Here is a 14083-nt window from a genome sequence, read left to right as displayed (position 1 = left end):
GATTTTTTGAGTAGTTTTTGGTTGGTGGTTTTTGTTGTTTGGTTTTTTTTTTTTTAAAGTTTCACTCTTGACATGCTTGCTTTGGAGCTGCTAAGGAGTGGGGAGTTCACATAAATTAGTTCATCACCTCCCATGCACTGAAGCACTCTCCAGCCCTCAGGAGATATTTAGCCCAAGGAAATGGAGAAATATCTGGCCAGCAAATTTTACGCGCTGGAAGGGGCCTCCTCTGCCTCACTGCTAGCATGGTGGCGAGACCCTCTTATCCTTCATCAGCAGAGGAAAATCCCTTCCACATTAAGTACAATTATAGGTGAAAATTGGCTGCCAGTTTTTGAAAATCTGTCACTTTAAGTTTTAAGGGAGCTGGTTTCCTTTTCAATTTTAAATATATCTCACCCATATGGGAATAATACACAATCAAATCCAATATTTTTCCTACTGCCTAGCAGCTAAGTTATTTACTTGACTTTAACAAGACTTTTCTTTCCTCTTCCCAAGTTTGAGAGCAAGCACAAGCTGAGATGAGCTGTGCTGCTGTATGAGCAGGCAGCCACTTCCAACTATTTATTTGAAAAGAAGCAGATCTGCATGTTAGGTGGGAAGGGAGAGACTTAGTGTAGGGAGGGGAAAGAGGGGGAAAAGTCAAGCTTTAAATTTTTTACTGTCGTAAATAATAAGTTTGAAACATGGGAATAGAAAATAGGAAACTCTCAGTGACTTGACACACCCCTATCCTACTGCTGGAAAATTATGACAGTTCCATGAGCTGCATCTCAACTAAAAACAATGCACAAAGGGTGCTAACTTAGCCATGCAGACATAATGGCTATTAGAAAAATCCCACTTGCATGCTGTGCAAATCTGCATGTTCAGCCTACATCCGTTCTTAAGACCCTACACCGAAGGTAAAACAAAGTTTTACTTTGAACGTTGTTTTTCCCCCCAAACTGTAGAAATAAAAATATAGCATGTTTACTATTTACAACTTCCTTCTCAGAAGACACAGGTAGAGAATTCGTGCTTTCCAAAATGTAACCTTACACATCTGGCCAGCAAACATCTGGATATTTATCTTCACTCATCATTTCCTTCGGAAAGTCCAAAAACTGTCAGTTATTTCAGCTGAGATTCAGCCCAAGGGAGTAAAAAAAAAAGTTACATCCTTCTTTTGTCCAGGTTTTATAAACTGCCTTTTACCTTTTTCCCTGGGATATCAGTAAGTATAAAAATAAGCAGTCTGGATTCCTTTGTGGTTTTTATTCTGTGACTATGTACTTCTGCAGTCACAGGGAGCATACATATGCAATTGAAATAATAACATGGTCATATCTGCAACGCATGCAAAACGTCCTACACTTTAAAAGAAGCTTTTAGATATATATAATATATATATATTACATACTTCCAGAAGAAACTACTCAAATCACAAGTAAGATTATAGACTGATTTGTGAATAAACTATATAGCAAAACTTACGCCACCTAAACTTCAGATAGACAAAACACCAGAAATTTATGATTCTCTAAAAAAAAGAAAAACTTCACTTGTAGAATTATTGTAATGGAAGCACTGCCTTTGGACTGAAGGTACCAGCCTGAAGAATTCACCCCTGAGTTTGTCCCTTGTTCTGCCACTGTGCTAGGAAGGTCTTATCATCTGCTTGTGCTATCCTTCCCCTGTTTTACAGAAGAGAAAAATGAAACTCATCTCCATTGCAAAACACTCTGCAGTTTAACTATGAAAAAAAAAGCATCCTAAGAAACTCAATTATTTTCACCAAAGACAGATACTGAGCAAAGGAAACTGTGAATAATTTCTGAATCTGAGTTTGTTTATCCTTACTGTTTACTATCCTTACTGTTCACTAATTTAAAGATACTGCTGTATTTAAAGTTTCCATATCTCTGTCCTGACATCCAATCTGAAATTGCTTAGTAAAAATTTTCAAACAAGAAATGAAAAATTCAAACTATGTTAAGAGTTTTTTTGAAGTTTTTTTGTTTAGCTGAGGTTGCATGTACATCTTCCCAATAATTTCTCTGAACCAGCCTCACGTTGTCCAACTTAACTCTGCTTTGTGAAGTTGAAGTGCATTTACAAGAGGGGTAAACTTAATAATCATACCCATATTTAAAGAAAAAAGAGCAAAAATTAGTATTATGGCTTCTTAAAATTCTATAATTTAGTATGAATTTATTTTATATGTGTTCTGTGAGCACTTTGCAGACTGTCATTTGTCCCATAGGAATGCTACAAAGTGTTCATGACTGAGATTCATTTTAACCATATGGTCCAAGGGAATCTGCTAATGATATAACAAGCTTACATACTTAATTCTACATGTCTCCATAATATTTTTAGACTTATTTTTCAACTGTAAATCAACCAAAAAACCATATGTTTAAGTAGCAAAACACCATTTACAATAAAAAAAAAATCACGTTAGCATGAGTGGGTAAGAGACATCAGGAGAAGAGCAAAGCTGGAAATAGCAAGAAAGACTTTAGTGTTGGCTTTGACAGGTTCACTCATTCCTGCCTCACATCAATTCTAGTCAACAAACACCTCAGGAAGAGTTTCTATTTTTTTATTATTGCTTGGTTGTTTTGATTTTTAATATCTTAATCTCCAGTCAGAAGTACGTTAAATTAAAAGACAGTTTGGGGTGAAAAACTCCTTTTATTTTTATTTCTGTAATACAGTGTATGTTACCACATTTTAAAAAATACAACTTTTTCTTTTTATAACTACAAAATTTTAGGATCTCAGCATCCATGTGTTAATAGTGACTAGAATTTAAAAGAAAATAAAAGAAAGCATAGAAGTATATATGATGCACATATGAAGCCTATACTTTCCTTACACCACTATGCTGTAAAGTCAATAAAATCCTACCTTTGTGTCTCAATTTAAAAGGCCAGTTTCCAGGTGATGGAAGCCATGAACATGACATCACTGACGTCTGAAATGATTCCTTGTGAAAACATGTCACATGCCATAGTGTTATTACAGCCTGAGAGTCTGCACTTCCCTTTCCATACTTAGCAATAGCTTTGCCCCTCCTGAACTTACAAAAATAAAATGGCAAGGTATGCTTAGAATGACAGTGGTATTTATGATATATGTTCATTAAATTGAAAGGAATTCTTATAATTTTATTGAAGTTAAAAGTAGCACATGGAAATCTCACCCATGTTTTACAAGGTCACATGTCCAGGTTGTACTGCACTTTCTGAAGCAATAGCCAGACCATTTTACTGCCAGTTGGTGTAATGTCCTCATCAGAAAGGCTGAGAATGGCCACACCTTTTTCAGAAGGAAAGTTTTTAAGGGTTTCTGGAAAATTAGTAACTAGATAGAATCAAGAATCCTCCTCCCGGACCCTACAAAATCTTGCACTTCATGCATACATACCAATACAATTTGCTTAGTCACAATTTCTGTTTCCCAGCAGCAAAAATAAATTTTCTGTTCCCATGCAGTCCTCAAAATAAGTAGCCCAGAGGCCATCACCTAGTGCTTAAATGCAAGTACTTTACAAAATCAAAGTATAAAGATCAAAAAACAGCTGAGTGACTCCCATTTAGGATACCTGTATTTCATACAGCTTTATACATGGGAACACTGTAGGTATCTTCTTGCAACAGGATGTTTACATTCTATTTAGTATGTCTTCATTTAGAATAAAAAAGCAACTTTACTTTTAAAATAGTTAGCATTGATGAATTTACTCAGGTTTGACATTTACTGATTCTTGAGAAAATTTAATCGAGAAATAGTGTAGGTTATAAAACAAAAGATATACTAAAAAAGGATTTACTGATAATTTTAGCTACTAAAAAAAGAGAAAAAAATCTGGTTAGTAATTTTTTTTTAAGTTACATCTTCCACCAGCATGCTATCAATTTAGATAAGAGAGTGATGTGGAAAAGATTGCCCTTCCTACACTCAAAAAAGCTGTTTTGGCAGTTTAAATACCTTATTAATGCAATAAAGATGCATTGAAGGAAACATACATGCAAAGAACATTTCCCAGATACAAAAATGTTTTGTCTGCTCCAGACACACTTTAAATGTTAATTGCCAATCTTGAAATGTAAAATGAAGTATTTTAAATGGTAATGGCCCCACTAGAGTTTTAGCAAGCAAGGAAAACTATTACAGACATTGAGCTTCTGGAAATCTCAGTAATATCCTGAAAGGAACAGCTTGCCTTTTGAGGCTTGGGATGGAATGCACTTCTATTCTGCGTTAAAAAGGCATTCTAAATTTCTCACTGCCGTTGGTCCTAATAGTGCAGAAATGGGATATTTTAGCAATGTCCTGCTGAGGAACAGAAGTCTGGTTCCAAGCCTTTCAGAGCACCACATCTGCCCAGGAGGAGAGCTGGATGTGGGTACCCACTCCACATGCCCCAGCCACACAACCACATACGTGCCACAGGAACCACCTTACCTTTCCCTGCAGGTAGACCGTCAAGAGTCTCCAAAGGTAAATTCTGCACAGTTTGAAAAGAAATTTCAATAATGACCAGGCAATTTGAACTAGCACAGGAGGAGAAAAACACTTCTTTTTGTAACAGAGAAAGCACAAGCATCTCACTGAACCATCTGTTTTAACAATGCCTTTCATTCCTCTAGGCTTCTGCTTCTACTTTAAAACTTTGTGACAAAAAATAGTTACCACTGCTGGTGTTTGATGAATTATATGGAGTGTGCTTTTACTCGAAATCTAAGTCCTTACAATCACAGTTTCACATGACAGATTAAAAACAGTTGTTGTATTTGGTACCTTTTACTGCTGATCTGCTGATTTCAACAGATTGGTAAAACATGGAAGCAACATAAAAAGGAACCTTGCCCCTCTTCAAATATCTCACCAGCCCAAGACAAAGCCCTCTAGCAAGACAGTGTGCAGAGCTGCTGTATCATAAACTGAGGTAGCATCTTCAAAATCACCGTAGTTGGTTCTGGTTTAAAATGAGCCTAGATTAAGTGATTTTTTTGCAACTTCTTCAGGAAATTTCAAAGTTTAAGACAAAAAAAAAAAAAAGTAAGAGAAGATAGACATAGCTGGACTTCTTTCCTTGAATGAGTTGCTGAACTACCAAACATACAGCTCTCTCTCTTCAGCTTGATTGAAGGTGGTTCTATAACATTTAGGAGGAGGCCAAACAGAGTACAAGAGAACTATTTCAAACCTTTTTTCAAGTAAAACTTTAATAAGATCTTCAAACTATTGCAGAAGAACTAATTTCCAATCTTCCACACTCACTAACTGAAAAAGATTCACTTTAAAATGTGGATAATTCAGATTTTACTTTATGTTCTAGAACACCTTAAAAAATACAAGTGTTATGCACCATTTCATTGGTTTTCAGAAGCACACTTGAAACAAGTATGTCAAATGAACTGTTCCCCTGCAGTGAGTTGGGTGCTTTCATACTCACCTCTCCACTCAGACGAAACAGGGATTATTTTTATCTATGTTTAAAATTCAAACACAGCCTAGAGGGCAGCACTAGCCAAGGATACGAATGTGTGAAGACAGTTGACTCTCTGAATGGCCAACCCATGCTAATTTATAACAAACTTTCTTCTCCCACTTCATCACATTTTCTAATGTCTAACTGAAAAAGCATGTTGCAAACTTGCTTTTGTGCAAGCAGATCCAGAACTTTTTCCTTAATCTGTGCACTCAGGAAAAACCCAGGCACCGCAAGTAGGAAAAAAGATACACTCCGGTCACCCATACATACTTCTAACTAATATCTATCCAGAGAGCCTCCAGAATGCCAATGTATTATGTAAATCCTCAAAGTAGGAAAATAAGTAATATTTAAAAGGAGTATTAACCTTGTGCTGGCCATTTTCCCAACCATAAAATGACAAACAAGGAAAATGGAGGAATAGTTTCTTTTCCATTTACTGCAGAGCTTGCCAGGTCTTTTTGTGGTGGGACCTTGAGAGAAGATAAATACTGCTGGGGGGGAGATGGAATTACCACCTGAATTTTGGCATAAAAATTGTGCCATTTATCAGCTCATGCTTTCATTAACATGTATTTCATGATATTTAAAAGATACATTGTCTCTGGAATCCGAAAAATAAAAAATATTGCTTTTGTACTCATATCAAGGTCTAATTCATAACAGTCAGAGACCGTGTCTCTCCCAGTAATCTGCGGAAAGGAAAGCAATTACCAGATATTTACAGAAAACCTACAAAAATCACGGAAAGCATAGTGTTGAACCCAGACCATGGAGCTAAACTCCTTACCTATAGCAATAAACTACATCCTACCCTTCACTACATTGTATTCCCACTCCAGACCACATCCTACAGCAGCTATAAAGGGCCAAAAATCCATGGCCAGTCGCTTTGTCTGACATCCAACCTATTGGCAGAATTGTTACTACCATCATTCTTAATTATCTCTGACATTTAAAATACTTAGAAAATCCATTCACCCATAAATGTCTTTTGGATATTCGGAAATCAAAATTAAGAAAAAACTCTCTAGTGGATTCCCTCTTATTTCCATCTTCTGAGCTCTTCAGGTTACAGAGAATTTTCAGAAAGTCAATTATTATCTCATCGTGTCTAAAGTAAAATAGAAAGAGGCTTTAGCTATCTGCATATGCCACAATAAAATTAACAGACTAAATGAGTCAACCTCACCTCATATCAGGACATTATTCTTGCCAGTATACAAGAAATCAGTCTTTCAAACAACAGGAACTTGTTATGAACAATAACAACCTGAAAACAATACAAGCAGGCTCCTATAATTTTATGGGATCCTAGACATTCCATATCAGGAAGCCTCATTGCAGCTGATGTAGTTTTCAGGTGAACTTTCTCTACAAAATGTACATTTAAATATGAAAAGGAATGGCAACATCTTGATTTGCTAACGTTGACTTTGGTCTTCTACAAATTCAGTGTCCACTTAAAAAATTAAAAGACACATACTAAAGGAGCACTTCTTACTGCGAAAACATAAGAGAATAGTAGAAGACAAGTTACAAAAACAAGCATATAGAGATAATAAATTATATAGTTCATTTACAGCCAACTTGAATGGCAATGAATGAGTCATAATCACCTGAACTATTTTCAATTAATGTTGTGTTGTCTGCAGCTATTAGACTAGAATCAATCACAAGATGGAACAGAAAATATGACAACCAGCTATTGCTTTTGCTATTTTTGTGAGGCTAGTAAAGACAGCATTTTAATATCCTGCTCTCACAAGCCTGTTTTAAAAATAAGAAAAAACAATGGACAGAACAGCAAAAAAATGTTTTCTGTACAATGCACAAGAAGAGAGTATTTTTCCCTTAATCATTGTGTATCAATTCCCTTTGCAATCAACACAAGCTGTGACAAGAAAAAAAGCAGAGCCTCATCCAGTCACTTGACAGTTCCAAACATTTTCTGTCTCTCACTGGGGTGAAATTAAATTTGTTTCATTTTGAATAATCAATATGGTACTGAATTTCTACTCAGGTAAACAATGACATTTTCCCACATGCAAAAATAAGCCTAAAAATACCACCACCACCCAACCCTCTCCCCGCTTGGCATGTAAAAGAGCGTTGCAATTTGCTGTATTTCTAGGGGAAATACAGATTTTCCTGAAAAGCAAACCTTGTAAGAAAAGTCAGACATCGTTTTATTATAATGAATTTCCCATAAATCCAAAACCCTTTAAACACAAAATTATTTCAATATACTATCAATTGTTAATATAAAATCTACGTAACAAGTCCATGCTGATATAGTGAATTCAGACAAGCACATTATAAAAGCAGATGAAAGGAGCACTTCAAAGGCAGGAATGGGTCAGATAAATAAAGATAGTACAATCATATGATTTCAATACACCCTCCAAAAATTATCAGCAAATATATATGGTGAAGAGACTTTGAGCCATGCTGTGTTTTCCTCTAACAAGGTTAAACTCATCTCCTCATGCAGCAACACACACAGTATTGCACTGGTGTCCAGTAACACATTAGGATTACTATTACACAATACATATTATCAGAAAGAATAGGACTGGGCTTTACTGTTACACATTCCAGTTATTTTAATGGCATCAATCTTGAGACCCTACCTGTGTCAGTTAATCCACTCTGGCTCCTTATAAAACAATCAGTTACCTGTCTGTGCACTACTGACTCAGAAAATTGTCTGCTCTCTCTCAAGTCTCCCCTTAATCCCATAGATTCTCAGCTAGCATGTCTGTCTTATGTCCTGCTCCACGGCTAAGCTGACCCCTATGACTACTGAGTTGAATTGTTAAGAAAGAAATGCAACACAACCTTGTTTTTTAACATGGTTTATTTCAGTGATCTTATGCACACAATCTCCATGCATGATACTTTTTTCAGGACTGAGTGGGTTGTGAACTGCAGCATGGTGTAGGAAAGAGCAGCAAGAAAACTTCTGAAGTCAGTTCTGCTGCTGAAGGAACTGTAACAAAAGATACTCACTGGGAGAAGACGCAGAAGCAATGCAAGTCATGGCTAAGAGAAACACCCTTTTAAAAAAGTTCCTTAAAACAGGAGATAAAATGTTCACAAAACTTCCAATTATTTGAAGTCTTAGAAAGAAAACTTTCTCAACATCCTCAGCTGAGACATTTTGCCAGAGTCTGAGGCATGGTCTTTTGAAGGACGATGCTGAAGTTAGTTTTCAGGATTTCTTTCTTTGTCCTCTTGATGCCTTTTCCAGGTCTTAAAATCAAGAGTCATACACGGTTAGAAGGGAAAAGGGATTTTACCTTGGTATTTATTTTAAGGATCCTTAGGTGCACACGTCCAGGTCATATGCATTGAAATGCACCCTGCCGAATATCCCCCAAAAGATCGGGTATAACATTATAGGTTTTACTAATTAGCATATCTATCAAAGATTCCCCAATGAGAGGCTCAAGTGAGCCCCTCTCCCCAAGGAACCTTCCCCTGGATGGTTCTATCTTAGTTTACAGAATGTGTTCTGGAGAGGACCTTGGGGTCTTGGGCACACTGATCCTTAGCTACGAAGCTTCTAAAATGTTTAGTCTCTCAGCTTGACAAACAAGTCCAAGAATGTAGTGGAAAAGCACTAGGAATACAGAAGTTGTAAAAAGGCATAACAGGGGTATAAAAGAAAAGGCAAAAACTCTTCATGGCATCACTCTGAACCTTCAAAAGGTCAGTCTTGTGGAGTGGGAGAACCTGAGAAGCTCGGAGCCTATTGCTCTACTATACACCTGGTGTAGGAAGGCTCATTTCTCATCCACTATAAATAAATTCAGAATTATTAAGAGACACACCATTAACTCAAAATTTTATGTAGCAGCTGGGGAATCTGCTGAGGATATACTCATCAGCTGAGGTCTATTTTATGACCTCAGATGTAGCTCAGACCATCAGCTCATATTGGCTCGGCCTTTCGCTGACAGGGACCATGTCACGTATCCCGCAGGGCGGCTGGAAGCCACCAGCGGACAATGGGGCGAGCGGCTGACACCGGCCACCGGGGCCCAGGCAGAACAATGCAGCTGCTGCGGAGGTTGGCCCTGCTGAAGGAAACTTGCTTCTCCCAGGTTTACTGAGGGGAGGGACACTGAAGCAATGGAAATTCCCCAGCAGTAAAGCAGAACAAAAGAAGAGGTGTTGGAAGCTGCTGTTTAAAAGAGACAATTTCTTCTAGGGCCCGAAAGAGGAGAGGAGATTCTCCCAGCTGACAGAAACACACTGTTCTGCAGGATGTGATCCCCCGGGAAGTGTAGATTAAAAACTACTCCCTTACAGAGCCTTACAACTCCCCACTATTCCCCACTGGAGCACAGGGCTGAGCACACTGCTGCTAAGGGACCCACTCAGGCTGGGGGTGCCCCTGCGTCCGGCAGAGCCCCCCACACCAGAGCTGGCCACCAGACACCCACAGCCAGGACCTGGGCTCTGCACCCGCACCCGTGTTTCTGCATGGATCTGGAATTCTCTAGATTTCCCCCGTCATTAAAAGGTGTGGCTGCTGAAGAAATCAGTTTACAGAGCCTCCAAATTCCTTACTGCCGTTGTCATTTATCTGCAACAGGAGTATCCGCGAGGCCAGGGCGCGGGGAGGGTGTGCTGGGGCTCAGCGCTGCTCTGGGACCACCAAATCCCCCTTACTAGCAGGACTAACTCTACAAGGTCTCTGCACCTGGAGAGGAAACTTGAGGAGTAATCCATATATGGTAGATTAAAATACCTGCTAAAAATCCTTCAAACCCACACATATCCTTCCTCAAAAAAATATATTTTAAAAAACCCTGTGATTTTATGGCATACTTTTCTTAGCAGTACAGCCATAAAAAACGGGTGTTTTTACTGAAACAAAGGAAAAATTACATTGATTTATAAATACATTAAAATGTCACAAGAAAGAGCAGTGGCTAAGTAGACCCGTTGACTGCCATGGCTTTTGGATCAGACCCAGAAGAATGCTGGAGTAAGTGGTGAAGCATTTTAGTTTCTAACCTTTCAGTGGCTACTGCAAACAATGGAAAATACAAGTACATACTTAGAATAACTCTATCCTTTGCAAAATGAGATCACACCTAAAAATACTTCCTTTTGTTGCTGTATAACTTCAGTTTAGGATAATAGCTATTACATGCATATAGTGAAGAGGAAAAAATATCTCCTCAAATGCTGGGTAAAAATTTTATATTGCAAAGTAGGATTTCTGCTACAGAAGAAACTTTAAAATCTGTAGTGACTCAAGAAAATTTATGAAATAGTAGAATGAAAAATCTAGTTATTCATGGACAACATGAAAAAAGGTAGCAAAAAGGCCAGGGGATTGAGTCACAAAATTATTGCTTGCAGTCAGGAAAAGCTACATGATGATGATAATTCTTTGTATCAAAATTATATCAAGTTCTAAGAAACAACTGAAAAATGTATCTGAATTTCAGTTTTTCGGTTTGAAACAATTTGTGCTATTACTTACATCCCCATGCATCTAGCCCACACAGCTTGAATTTCCTGGGATATACATGTGCTATTAATTTTTAACTTTGCTGTAGGATCCACACCTGAATCACCAGGCCCTGTCACTTTCTAGTGCAAAGGCGTTTTGTCTGCTTGTACCAGCGACTTTTCCAGTGCCCTTTCTTCTTAATTTACAAAGATATTTTTCATGACTTTTTAAAACCATCTCCTACACTTAAATTTCTTCAGCAACTTCCAATGCAGCTGACTTTTGCAGCTGTGCTGCTGCGCTACAGATTTCATCATTGTTTGACCGGAGACGAGTGTGGGTTAGACTGTGATTTTCTACAATGTTTCATCAGGTCCCTGCAAAGTAGCACAGATCTAACAGCAAACAATATTTCTGTTACCTGAAGAAGAGTAAATTAACATTTATAGAACAGCTCAGCACTGACCTTCTTAAGAGAAGAGCAGCATTTTCTTATAGTTTCTTCAGCTCCATTACATATAGAATTGGTTTGTATTTTAATTCTAAAACACCTATTGAGATTAATTTCAAAGTATTCCACCAAAAACAGAAAAACAGAGAAGAGTAAAGTTGCTGCAGGAACAAAAATATATCCATTGCTTTAGAGAGTGCAGAGATGACCCTGGTTCCCTTCTCTGCCAGCGGGAATTTTATCCCTGACTCTAGAGAAAGCACAGCCAAGCTAGTGATTTTCTAACACTTAAAGGCAATTATTTTTATTTTAAAACACAGGAATAGCCTCCTGCTCTGGTCCAGTTCTCAGCCTGAGGCTGTAGCCCCGCCAGCACTGTTAATGTCATTGTTTGTGGAGCGTATTCCCAGTCTCCGTACACCCACGCAGGGCTCCCAGCCGTGATGTCCCCCTCAACACATTGTTCCAGCTCCCCCTGCTTCCTCATCTCCCGCCCCGTCCCCCTACCATTGTTGTCCCCTTACACCCACCCTGCATTGTTCTCACACCCGCCTGCCATCCCCACCTGGGAGGGACCCTTCCTCTCTCCCATTCCTCGCAGCAGCTCAGGCTCCTTTCTTACCTACTTCCAAATATTCCACTGACCTACTGGCAGCAGAGCATTTTCCCTTTCTGAAAGCACATTACATAAAGTATCATTACTACATCCCACAGCTTCTGCAAGCTGTGGGCACTCGGTTTTGAGAAGCCCCGTCCAAAGTCTCTTAAAGAACAAGAGGATACTTATTTCATTGCTGCAGACTTTAGGTCAGGCCCAGAACTAGGATTGATAGAAAGTGTTATTGCATTTTCAGATAGGGTTTAAAAGGCTAGAGCTGGTATTTGTTGTCACTAGACAACAGAAATATGTTAAGAGACAGACATATATGTACCGAAATGACTGACATGATTTATACAGGCTCCATTATTTTGGCCACCCTGCTTTTTACTGCTCTGTACTTTGTACATCCACCAGATTTTTTTTTTAAATAGGTATCTCTACTTTGCTGTATTTTTCATACAGGCATATAGGAATATTGAATCCAAATTTTTATGTACTATTTTTTCCTTACTTTTTTTAAAATGATATTTCATTTTCTCTGTTGAACTGTTTTCAAAATTATACTCATTCCTTTCAGAAAATCATGTTTACTGTATAGAGTATGATGCATAAACTGTTTTCCATGCATAAAGTTTATCTTTGCTAACCCTTGGGAAGAGGAGCAGCTATATATGCTTAGAGTAGATTAAGTATAGAAACCAAAATAAATATCTCACTTTATTAATAGATAACTAATGTATTTTGTATTTTCAAACATGAAAAACTTAAGTCTTACCATGGCTTATGCGATGAAAGCAGTAGTATGCAAAGTCCACTCCCAAAAGTGTCAAATACCATGTCCATGGCGAGTCCCAGGGCAGTTCCAAGAGTCTGTAGTTATTCCATACGTATATGTAACTAATTAAGTCAATACTTCTGAATAAAACACTGAAACAGAGATCCAGAAATTTTTATCAGTAATTCTGTCAGTTTTAATTTCAGAACCTTTTACATATTTATAATTTACCAGCTGGGAATCTTTTTAGAACACATAAAACCAGTCTCCAGGTTCTTAAACCTCTGTCAAGTAATACCACTACTGACTTCAGCAGAACCTTTGCTTAGTGTCTACAAGTTTCTAAAACCAACTCACACCTACTCACCATGGTATTAAGCATGCTCAAAGGCTGAAGCACTCCTATGCTCTGCAGGTGTTATGGTGTTGCTGTTTTCCCAAATCTGGAGAAAACCCATACTTGCCAACTAGTAAGTCAGAAGTGATTGAAGTGTAGCAGCAATTATGCCAGAATACTAATGTATGACATTAAAATACCTTGACTGCTTCCATTATAAGAAAGAATATGAAAGGGGACAGGGCTTCTGGGAGCAGGGAAATGTTTGACCTGCTCAGCATATTGCTTCACTTTAAAAGAGGATAAATGCAGCAGGAGGAGACAAAGGCCAGTGTCTTTGAAAAGAAGGGGGAAGGCAATTGGTAGAGAGAAATGGCAGGATTTCCAGAAAGGGACAGAAAAAATAATGAACTTGTAAAGGCATGGAAAGCCACCAGACAGCAGCTCTTACTGCTGCTGAGTTCCTGGACTACCGGGAAAGAGTAGCTATCCCTGACCTAACACAGGCTCAGCACTGAAATCAGGAGAAGAAGAAAGTAGCCCTGAAATAGGCAGGCCAAATCTAGTAGTAACTCTCAACAGCTGCTCAAATTAATACAGATTTGGGTTGCCAAGGTCACACCCTCCTGTTGGGGTCCCTCCCCTGCCGTGTAGCCCTGGCAGAGGGGCCCTGAGGGCACAGACACGGGGTTTCCCTGTCCCTGCTCAGCCTCGTTCCCATTGGTTGGTTTGTGTTCCCTGCGCGGGCAGAAGGACCCTTGGTCCGTGACTGGAACAGTTCCTCGGCAGAGCCCCGGCCATGCGGCTGGAGAAATAAACATCTCTCTGAAACAGCTATCAAGAATCTGTCTGTCCATATATATTTCCTTTCCACGGGACTCCTGGTTTGATATATGCGTGTTGCAGGATCCCCACTGCAACAAATGGTGGAGATTTGTGAGCAGAACGATCCCCG

At 38.6% G+C, this 14083-nt stretch overlaps 1 protein-coding gene across 3 annotated transcripts in view; it reads right to left on the bottom strand.

Annotated features, from left to right (window-relative positions):
- The window catches only part of AGMO (alkylglycerol monooxygenase), a 226441-nt gene that overhangs the window by 190997 nt on the left and 21361 nt on the right, over positions 1–14083 (bottom strand). For all 3 annotated transcript variants that reach the window (XM_048304353.1, XM_048304344.1, XM_048304362.1), the window contains exon 3: positions 12792–12943. In XM_048304353.1, coding sequence (XP_048160310.1) covers positions 12792–12943 — 152 coding nt within the window. The remainder of the gene's footprint in view (positions 1–12791; positions 12944–14083) is intronic.

The sequence above is a fragment of the Corvus hawaiiensis genome, chromosome 1, assembly GCF_020740725.1.
Source record: "Corvus hawaiiensis isolate bCorHaw1 chromosome 1, bCorHaw1.pri.cur, whole genome shotgun sequence".
Lineage (NCBI taxonomy): Eukaryota > Metazoa > Chordata > Aves > Passeriformes > Corvidae > Corvus > Corvus hawaiiensis.
The sequence above is the reverse complement of the archived record's forward strand: the minus strand, read 5'-3'. Positions and strand labels throughout refer to the sequence as shown.